At 41.8% G+C, this 11689-nt stretch overlaps 1 protein-coding gene across 1 annotated transcript in view; it reads left to right on the top strand.

Annotated features, from left to right (window-relative positions):
• UBE4B (ubiquitination factor E4B) overlaps positions 1-11689 on the top strand; it is a 133807-nt gene that overhangs the window by 114560 nt on the left and 7558 nt on the right. The window contains exons 25-26 of the mRNA XM_007942610.2: positions 4047-4181; positions 7716-7907. Coding sequence (XP_007940801.2) covers positions 4047-4181; positions 7716-7907 — 327 coding nt within the window. The remainder of the gene's footprint in view (positions 1-4046; positions 4182-7715; positions 7908-11689) is intronic.

Consider the following 11689-nt stretch of genomic DNA (forward strand, 5'->3'; position numbering starts at 1 on the left):
GAGACAAAGTATATGTGAACTGCTGTATGAAAAGTGAATTTACTCTGTAAATCTTCACCCAAATCCTAATTAAAAAAAAAAAAAAAAAAAGATTGTATCCTTTCACCATACTTACTCAATCTGCATGCTGAGCAAATAATCCAAGAAGCTGGACTATATGAAGAAGAATGCAGCATCAGGATTGGAGAAAAGCTCATTAACAACCTGAGATACTCAGATACACAATCTTGCTTGTTGAAAGTGAGGATGACTTGGAGCACTTACTGATAAAGATTAAAGACTACAGTCTGCAGTATAGATTACACCTCAATGTAAAGAAAACAAAAATCCTCACAACTGGACAAGTAAGCAGCATCATGACAAATGGAAAAAAGATTGAAGTTGTCAAAGACTTCATATTACTTGGTTCTGCAACCAACGCCAATAGAAGCAGCAGTCAAGATATCAGACATTGTGCAGCATTGGGCAAATCTGCTGCAAAAGACATCTTTCAAGTGCTGAAGAGCAAAGATATCTCCTCGAAGACTAAAATGCACCTAACCCAAGCCATGGTATTTTCAGTCACCTCATATGCATATGAGAGCTGGACAATGAATAAGGAAGACCGAGGAAGAGTTGATGCATTTGAGTTGTGATGTTGGTGAAGAATGCTAGATGAAGTATAGCTGGAATGCTCCTTGGAAGTGAGAATAGCCATACTTCATTTTACTTACTTTGGTCATGTTGTCAGAAGGGACTGTTCTCTGGAGAAGGATGTCATGCTTGGTAAACTGAGGGTCAACAAAAAGGGGAAGGTCAACAAGATGGATTGACATGGTGGCTACAGCGATAGGCTCAGGTATAGTAGGGATTGTGAGGCTGGTGCAGGAAGGGCAGTGTTTCATTCTGTTATACATAAGGTCGCCATGCGTCAGAGAGGACTTGACGGCATATAACAACAGTCTCAAGATTCCCATATTCATCCCCCTAGTTTAGACTTCTGGCTCATATAAACAGCTGTTGAGTCACTTCTTACCCAGTGTAATGGGTATCTCAAACTCAGTTTGTCAAAAACTGAACTTTCAATGTCCTCAAACCCTCTCTCCAAGTTTGCCCTATCTCAGTAACTAGAAATTCCATCCTACCAATTGCTCAGACCCACCACTTTGGAATCATCCTTATCTATCTATCTACCTATCTATGTCCATCTCTCTCCTTCTCTCTCCCCCCTCCCCCACCAAATGCCTTTAGGATCTGCAAAAAAGACAAGGAGGCCACATCTCCCAACCTCCTCTAACACCACAAGAGGAAGACAGGATCACCATCAGCAGCCCAAGGCCTATCCCTGTGAGGCCAGACATGCCACCTCCCATCAGCCCTTACACCAACCCTGACACCAACCGTTCCTCCTGCAGCACTCACCACCTCTCTTCTGGGTTCAATAATTCACTACAGTGGCCACACAGAACTCACAGATTACAGGGTTTATTAGGGAAGCACCAGGCTGCAATTCAAGTTCAGGGAAAACGCCCAGTCTCTCTCCCAGCCCACAGTCTCTCTGCCAACAGTCTCTCACAGTCTCTCTCCCAACAGTGCTTGTCCCTCAGTGTCTCATTCAGCAATGCGTGTCTCTTGCGTCTCTTTCTCAGCAGCACGTGTCTCAGCAGCACGTCTTCCTCAACCAGCAGACAGAGAGACCTCTTCTGCCTCTAGGAGGGCTCCTTTTGAGCCTGGCAGAGTGGCCAAACTAGCCAATCATAGCATCAGAACTCTAAGCACCTGAGAGAGAGTGGGAACCTCCCAGAACATTGCTTTGTGTTGCGCGCAACAGAAATACCCCAGGTGGATAACTTTTACAATCAGGAGCTCCTCAGTTGCTCCAGCAAATTCCACCAGAGTTTACAAAGACTTATGGCTTGAAAAAGCCACACTAAGTAACTACTATACCGCAGGATCTATCTTAAAATGTGTCCATTATCTAACCACTTCTTACCAGCTCCTGGCTGCCCTTCTCTCTCACCTGGATTATTGCAGCAGCCCCTGTGTGTTCTCCCAGTGTCCATCCTTTCCTCCTCAGAGAAATGCTGTTAGAATGTCCCTCCACTCATCATCACCAGTCCACTCAGAACACTCCATGACTTCCCTTCTCAGAGAGGGAGCTCAGGTCCAGACTGTGGCCCACAGGGCACTTTGGTATCTGCCCTCCAACACTAGCCCTATCTTTATCTCTCCCTAATTCACTAACTCTGCCCTAATCACTCAGACCTCCTTGATCTTCCACAGACCTAAGTGCCTTTGCACTTGTATCCCCTGTACCTGGAACTCTCTTCCCCTAGTTTTTTGCTGACTCGTTTCCTTCAGTTAGTCACTTAAATATCACCTATATTAATGTCCCAGGGCTGCCATAACAAAGTGCCACAAATTGAGTGGTTTATAAGAAGAGAGATTTATTGTTAAATAATTCTGGAGGCTAGGAGTCAGCAATCTGGGTATCAGCCGTGTTGATTCCTTCTGCAGACTCTGAATGCTGTTTTCCTACTTTGTGGTGACAGCTGGCAATCCTTGGTGTTCCTTGGGATCACTCAAATCCCTTCCTTCTTCCTTCTGTCTGTGTCTATCTCTTCTCTGCTTTTATGAGAATACCACTTATACTGGATTAGGATCCACCCTCTTGTTAACTGAAACATCCTCAAAGACCCTGTTTCCAAACAAAGCACATTCATAGGTACTAGGAGTTAGAATATCAACATGTCTTTTTGTGGAACACAGTTCAATCCATTATACCTCCTCAAAATGGCCTTCCCTGACTACCGTTTCCAGAATAGTATCCCCTAACCTCAACATCACCCTTTCTTCCTCTGCTTTATTTTATTCATTACCATTACACTTACTACACATCTGTTTGTGTGTTGCTTGTCTCCCTGCTGGAGTCCTCTCCACGAGGAGAGGAAGCCATGTTCTGGACTCCATCACCAGCGCCTACAGGAAGGCCTGGCATGTCAAAGGTGCTAGATAATATATGGAGTGAGACATTCAGACAGTTAGATGGTTCATGCCTTGCTGTTTTTATGCCTTTCCCAGTTCAGTCTTATTAGTAGGTTCATTTTTGACCAAGGAGCATCAAGGCTCAGGCCACCCAGTATCATTGCAGAATATCCACCAAGTGCAAATGGAAGCACTGCACTTACCCCGAGGGCACCCCAGTTGGCAACTTCAGCTATTCCAGCTGTTTCCTTCCCCACCCCCACCCCCAATAAAATGCAAAAAAAGCCTCCAGTTGATATAAGAATATAAGTCTTTACTGATGTTCCATATTTTATCCATCTCAGTGCCTTCAGGGTTCTACTTTATTTTACCTCTGAATCAAATACACCTTATTATCTTGTTCCCCAGCCCATGGCAGCATGGAAGGAGGATAACAGTGCCAGAGGCGAGTGTACTGACAGTTGTAAGAGGTGACAGCCTAACAGTATGGAAAGGCAGAATTCAAAAAGCTCCGTCGTCTGGAGGCCCTTGGTGTAGGGACAAAACCTGTATGCTTCAGTACAGTGTATCACATATTTTTAAAATAATGGTGACTGAGTAAAAGTTATTATTGAGGGAAGTGAACAAATGTTAATTGAGTACCAATGTTTATCAGGTGCGAAGAGAGAACCACTTCTTTCATCCTGCATGGACATTATGGTGATGTCTTTTATCATTGAGGAAACCAGGGCTCATGGAAATTAACTAACGTGCCAGAGCTGCACTATTCAGGGCCCTTCAGGCCAAGTTTTTTAGTGTCACAACTCTTTGTCATGTACCAGTCTAGCAATCACATGTATGATACCTTTTAGGAAAGTTCATACCTGACATAATTAAATGTAGAGTTCTGATCTAGAAAGGAGCAAGCTTCCGTTAGCTGGAAAACTCACCGGTGTGGGTTGTGGTGTCATTCCCTGGGTGTGTAGGCTTCATCACGCACTGGTCCAGTTATGAGCTGACTGTGTTTTTCCTTTGCACTTGGTGTTTCGGCAAGGTGGTGAGTAGTGCTAAGATTTGTTGGGCATTTTTCCCATGTTTCCTAGGATCAGCAGCAGGCCCGTCAGTCTCAGCTCGCTCAGGACGAACGTGTTTCACGCTCTTATCTTGCCTTGGCAACAGAAACCGTGGACATGTTCCATATCCTCACCAAGCAGGTCCAGAAGCCATTCCTCAGACCAGTGAGTAGAAACTTTGAGGTGTTTGTTTTGTCTGTTGGATTCCACCTTTAAAGTCTATCACTTATGATTTAATATAGTTGTTGAAATCCTGGCAATTTCAGATTCACAGTCATTGATAAGTAAAATTTTGTACTCAGTTATGCTAATTAACACATATGATACTCTTGTTTCTAGACTGAAGTGATTGCATCTAATCCCACTACCCAATCTGCAAAGTCATTCCAAGATGACTTAATTTACTTGCTGCTTAAACAGTACATTGGATTATTCATGTTGAAGCTGTGATGTATTTTTTTTCATTATTGATTTATGTATTTTATTTATAGAAAGAGTATACGGTAGCATCAATTGGAAATTGGAGTACATTAAGTAGAAATATTGATTATAAGTTATATCTTATCTATATATAAGCATTTCTGCATAGTGTGTAATTATTTCTATTTAATGTGTAAGGTCTTCTCTGATTCTCTTAGACGTAGCTTGTTACACTCAGGAAAGCAAAGGTCCATGAGAGCCATGACTGGGGTTTATGGCAGATCAAAGGTGGTCAGGAGGTTTGCCCTCAACGTGATTAAGAAGACCCGGGTCCTGTTTCTGAACTCGAGACTGAGCAACAGAAATGGCCATCTCTGCTTTGAGGCGAGGCCAGACCATGGGCAGTGAGGAAAAGAAGAAAGGAGCCAGGGCTCCAGGAGTCCTTTGGCTGGATGGAAGAGAGTTTACAGCGGAGTATCATTTACTATATAGTAATTCCTCTGGTTTTCTGTGTTTACTCTTACCTCTTGTCATGCAGTTCTTTTTATTGTCACCAGGAGAAGCGTTATTGCCACACTCTGGCCTGTGTACAGCTCAAGAGATGAGCCTCCCACTCTCTTTCCCTTCTCCATCTCGTGACTCTTCATAAACAGATTTTAGCACAAGACAGTGAGACATGAAACAAAACAGAGCTCACTATAGAAAGTATAAGAACACCACGGCTAATTTAAACAAGACAGTTCAGGCACTTGCTTCCCTAACAGTTTGCAGAATGACATTGCTTTAAATTTTTTCTGTAGAGACCAGATAATAAATAGTTTAGGCTTTGTGGGCCATGTGTTCTCAGTGACTATTTAGGTCTACTGTTGTAGCACAAAAACAACCGTAGAGGATAGAAAAATGAATTAATGCAGCTGTGTTCCAATAAACCTTATTTACAAAACCAGATACTGAGCCAGATTTGTCCCACAGGTAGTGTTTTATTTTAAGTTCAGTGACTCCAGTGCCAGTGGCATTTGATTGTTAGAAGATAGGAAACTATAATGAATTGTTTGAGATTAAATCATCAGTAGTTTATTTTTAGTTATAAATTATTCATTTTTCAAAGCAAATTATTGAAAGCTAAGCCCAGTATTTTCATGTCAATTAAAATTAAGTTTCTTTGAGCCCTGAACTCTGGTGGCGTAGTGCCTAAGGCATTTGACTGCTAACCAGAAGGCTGACAGTTCAAACCCACCAGCCATTCCACGGAAGGAAGACTGGGCAATCTACTTCCATAGAGATTTACTGCCTCAGAAACCCAAAGGGGTCGCTGTGAGTTAGAATCGACTCAGTGGCAGTGAGTTGGGTGTTTTTGTTTTGGTGAGCCACCAACAAGGGGCCCTGGCAGCACAGCGGGTAGGAACCAAAAGGTTGGCAGTTCAGTCCCATCCAGCAGCTCCATGGAAGAAAGAGCTGGCTGGCCACTTCCATAAAAATGACAGCTGAGAGTGCCCTGTGGGGTGTTGGCACCCAACAACAACAACTAAAAGCCATCAACACTCACTGCCTCTGACCTTCTGCCCTTGATCTTTTTTTTTTTTTTTTTTTAGGATTTGGGTGAAGATTTACAGAGTAAATTCACTTTTCATACAGCAGTTCACATATACTTTGTCTCATGTCATTGACCAAAATTTACAATGCAGCAGCTCCCCTCCCACTTCCTCCCCATAATTACCTCCTCCCAGTGTCCATCCCTTCATACTCTTCGAGAGGCCCATTGTCTGCCAACCCTGTATATGATCTTGGATACACTCTCCATTTAGACATACATAATTGTTTAGCTTGTTCACCCATCTATCTGTCCCTATACCCATGTTTGCTTTCATTGACAACTCAGTATTGTATATGCAAAGGGGTTCATATTTGTTCTCTGTACTGCCCATGTAACTCTCTCTGTCTTTCTCATCCTCAATGCTGCCATATTGGTCATTCACATTTGGTACATTGCCCTTCTCTTCACCCAAATCAATATTTATCTCTATCTATCTAACAGCATTCCCTCCCCTTCCCTCCCACCCCTGGTAACCAACAAAGAAAATGTCCTCCAATATATAAACCTTTCCTTAACTTTCACAATAACGGACTAATACAATATTTGTCCTTTTGTGACTGACTTATTTCGCTCAGCATAATGTCCTCCAAGTTCATCCACGTTATGCGGTGTTTTGCCGATTCTACATTATTCTTTAGCGTTGCATAGTATTCCATTGTGTGAATGTACCAAAGTTTGGTTATCCATTCCTCAGTTGTTGGACATCTAGGTTGTTTCCAAGTTTTGGCTATTGTAAATAGTGCTGCGATGAACATCGGCGTGCATATATCTGTTCTTGTTATGGCTCTCACTTCTTTAGGGTATATACCTAGTAATGGGCTGCCCTTGATCTTGAACCTGTGCCTGCTTTGATTTTTCTGCTCCTTTCCTCCTTCCCTTTGCTGCACCCTTTTTGCCTACTTTATTGGCTATATAACACACTCCCACTTCAAAAACCCTCTAATGACCAACTTTATCCTACTCTCATTACTTCTTTATTTCACAACTTCTCAACAATTACATACATCTAAGCCAGATTTTCCTATTTCAGGTTTGCTTAAGGAAGTAGATACCCAACTGCAGAACCTATTGTGTATTTCTGTGGGATTATTGCATATTGTTCTATAATTCCTTTATAGTTGTTTCATTTAAGTTTGCTTTGTCTCACTGGTGAGATTTAAAACGATTCAAGATAATAAGTTTTCTGCTTTATTTGCATTTCTACCCTCATTGTATCTGATACATAAAGAAAAATGATATACACTGTCTGAACTGTTAGGGATTTTTGAAATTTATGAAAAATAATGCATTGAATCATGGCTAAGAGAGCACACACAAACACTTTTGTGACTTATATTATGATGGTGGAATCAGGAATAATATTTTCTCTTCTACCTGTTTTGTGGAATGATACTTGTTTTTGTAATTAAAAGATGAATTAAAGGAAAAGGTTCCCTAACGATGCTATTGCTATTTATAAATATTCTATCAGTCTGCAATCTTGCATTAAAGTTGTCAGATTAGAAATGAGCAGAAAAGAAAATTTTGAATAGAATGTTCTTCTCCAATTTAAGATACACAGCATATGTAAGGACTCTTTGAAGATCCATCCAGTGAATTCCTCTTCCTTCACTAAAGTGAGAGTTTTGGGTCCTTCTCACTTAACTCAATAGCATGAATTGTCTCATTATCCTATGATTTTCTAGGAACTTGGACCCCGATTGGCTGCAATGCTGAACTTCAATCTTCAGCAACTCTGTGGTCCCAAGTGCCGTGACCTGAAAGTTGAAAACCCTGAGAAATATGGCTTTGAACCAAAGAAGCTATTGGACCAACTAACAGATATATACTTACAGCTGGACTGTGCTCGGTTTGCTAAAGCCATTGCTGATGACCAGGTCAGTGTCCAGGGGACAAAGAGGCCAGCCTGGGAGGAGTCTGGGATTCTGGCTGCTGAACTGGGACATCTGAGTTCACATGTCTGCAGATTTACTGGTAGATTCTGTGTAATAACATGCCATCTTTCCCTTCCATACTTGAAGTGAAGGAAGGTGATACCTTCAATTGTGGTTGGAGAAGTTTTTAGAATATAAATGAAAGTAATGACCACAACGGCAGGGGAACTTATTTGGTGTACATGGAGATGCTTTGGTTGTTTGCCTTTGGAAGTATAGGATAGATTTGGTTCCCAGATCTGTCCCCAGTTCATTTCTTACTTGATCTTGCTAAGGACCTACTGAACACATACATTACATTAACAGGAGAGCCCAACTTTATCAGTGAATCCAAACCTTTACCCAAGATCCCTGCTTTAATGCTGTCATTATTTGTGTGGTTTTTCAGGTCTAAAATCTCGTATGATACTGAGTTTTGTGAGTCTTGACCTGGTTTCGTGTTCCTTATTTTCATAGCTACCAGTGTATCCAAGGTTCCCCTCCCCACCCTCGCACTGTGGTTTTCCAGTAATCTCGTGAAGGGTCTCCCCTTCCTCCACATTCTTCTCTCCTGTACCATCTTTAATACAATGACGGCTGGTGCACATTAACTGTATACCAGATTCTAACCACTTTTGATTATTTTCACTCATTTAATCCTCCCAAAATCTTGTGAGGCACAGAGAGATTAAATAGCTGGCCCAAGGCCACAAAGTTTGTATGACATAGAGGCAGGGTCCATGCTCACGCTGTCTGATCCTGAGCTCATGTTCTCAGCCTCTCTGCTCTTCACTTACAATCAAGAACCATGCTTACTTCTGCCTATCTTTGTTCACACTTTTTATCCAGATAGTGCTTACATCTCAGGTTAACCATCAGTAGACATTCTAGAAGGTTCTTTACCCATATCTCACCTAAACGAGAAACATTAAAATAGAGGAATTGTAGGTACTTTTTTTTTTTTAATTAATAAGTATATTGTGATATAATTTACATATGTAGGTACCTTTTGAGGTAAACAAGGAATGTGGTCTTGACAAAGCACCTTTAATGAGAAAAAACAAAACATGTCTAAAGCATTTTATGCATCAGAAATAAAAACAGGGCTAGGAGATTGCAGTTGTATTTGGGAGTAGTTAAAATATGTACTGTTTCCCTTGTTTTTAACCATATAATAGAGTACGTATTTAGAAATGGAAGCAGTGGTAACCTGTAGTGAGGGAAAGAAAAATGGAAACACTCACTTAGAAAGGTAGGCTGTCTGCCTTGACTAGCAGCAGGGCTGGGTATGTGGGCTTCAGGAGCTCAGCCAGAGGTCAGTGGTGTGAAAAGTCCCTCAGACACTCTTATGTTTTCACTGCAGAGACTTGGAAGAGTCATTGTTTAGTGTTTCCCTCTTCTCCTGGTAAGTCTGCTGTGGCTGCCACATCACAAGAGATTAGTGTAACACAACTGCCCCCACCGGCCCTGGCAATCACTAATCTCTTTCTGTCTCTCTGGATTTACCTATTCTGGGTATTTCATATAATTGGAATAATACACTGTGTAACCTTTTTATGTCTGGCTTCTTTCACTCAGCACAATGTTTTCAAAGTTTATTCGTACTGTATTATGTATCAGGACTTTTCACTCCTTTGCATGGCTGAATTAATATTCCATTGCATATATGTACCACGTTTTTTTTATCTGTTGATGGGCATTTGGGTTGTTTCCATCCTTTGGCTATTGTGAATAGTGCTGCAATGAACATTCATGTATAATTTTTTGTTCAAATACCTATTTGTAGTGATAGGAGTATATACTTAGTGTGGAATTGCTGGGTCATATGGTTTTTTTGTTTGTTTTTGTTTTTGTAATTTGAGCATAAAATTTATTCTAAGAGTTATTCTATATGCACATCGTTGTCAGGGGCCGTCAGGTCATTCTGTCATGATGACCTTACATACAAGTGAATGAAACACTGCACCATCCTCACAATCTTTGTTAATGTTTGAGCCAATTGTTGCAGCCACTGTGGTCAATCCATCCTGTTGAGGGTCTTCTTTTTTACTTACTCTCCTTTACCAGGCATGTTGTCCTTCTCCAGGAACTGGTCCCTCCTAAAAATATGTCCATAGCACATGAGATGAAGTCTTGCCATCTGTTCTGGTTACCTAGTGCCACTCTGACAGGAATATACCACAAATGGGATGGCTTGAACAAACAGGAGTTTATTCAAAGTGCCATGTTCTAGGGGCTATGTGAAAGTCCCTCAACCCTGGTGTCCAGCTCTGCCTCCTGCTCCCAGCCCACTGAAGCTAGAGGTGTTTCTTCACTCAGACAGCTGCTGGCCGCTGAGGCTAACAAGCCCAAGGTTGACAAGTAAAAAGGCACAGTCCTAATGTTACCAAACCACACACCAGGCGATTAATTTAAGTCCATTGTAAGTCCCAAGGTCAGCAGAGCATGGCAGGCTGCTGAAAAATGACACAGCTCCATACAGGGTCCAAGTGTACCATAAACTAGAGACTATCCCAAGGCTTCTCTTTATATACAGGAAGCAGGCCACATCCCAAAGGATGTGGTAGATCAGCTGCTTGTGGTAGATCCCACCATGGAGATAATTGCCAGTCTCATCATGGGGAACAACTACCACCAGCTGCCCAGCCACTCAGTCAGGCCCAGCCAAGTTGACACACAGATTTAACTACCACACCATCCTTGCTTCTAAGGACCATTCTGGCTATACTTCTTCCAAGACCAGTTTGTTCATTCTTCTGGCAACCCATGGTATAGTTAATCTTCTTCACCAACACCATAATTCAAATGCATAAACTCTTCTTCGGTCTTCCTTATGTATTGTCCAGCTTTCACACGCATATGATGCAAGTAAAAATACCATGGACAAGAACAGATACATGCACACGTGTGTTCATCGCAGCACTATTTACAATAGCAAAAGGATGGAAACAGCCTAGGTGCCCATAAACAGAAGAACGGATAACCAAACTATGGAATACTTACACACACACAGTGGAATACTATGCAACCCTAAAGAATAACGTAGAATCTGCGAAACACCACATAATGTGAATGAACTTGGAGGACATTATGCTGAGCGAAATCATCACAGAAGGACAGATACTGTACTAGTCAGTTGTTGTGAAAAGTCAAGGAAAGGTTTATATATATGGAATGAAACTTTCTTTATTGGTTACCAGGGGTTGGGGGGAGGGGAGAGAACACTGCTAGATAACCAAAACCAAACCAAACTCACAGCTGTCAAGTTGATTCGACTCATAGCGACCCCTCCTTGGGTTTCCAAGGTGGTATCTCTATGAAGTAAATTGCCCAATCTTTCTTCCAAGGAGTGGTTTGGCTGTGGGTTTGAACTGCTAGCCTTCTGGTTAACAGTCACATCCCTTATGCACTATGCTCCCACTGCTAGACAGGTAGACAGATACTGATTTGGGTGAAGGGAAGGGCAATACATGAAATGTGAGTGATCAATACAGTGGCATTGAGGAAGAAGAAGACAGAGGACATGGGAAATACAGACAACAAAGATGAACCCTTTTGCACATACAGTACTGTGTTTTCAGTGAAGGCAAACATTGGTATATGGATGGATAGATGCGTGGACAGGCTAAATGATTAGGTATGTCTATGAAATGGGGAGTGTATCCAAGAACATATATAGGGTTGGCAGACAATGATCGTATAAGTTTATGTGAATGATCAGAATTCCCAGGTGTATAGTAGAGCTG

Source organism: Orycteropus afer, unplaced genomic scaffold, assembly GCF_000298275.1.
Source record: "Orycteropus afer afer isolate SDZICR_OR568_19922 unplaced genomic scaffold, OryAfe1.0 scaffold00094, whole genome shotgun sequence".
Taxonomy (NCBI): Eukaryota; Metazoa; Chordata; class Mammalia; order Tubulidentata; family Orycteropodidae; genus Orycteropus; species Orycteropus afer.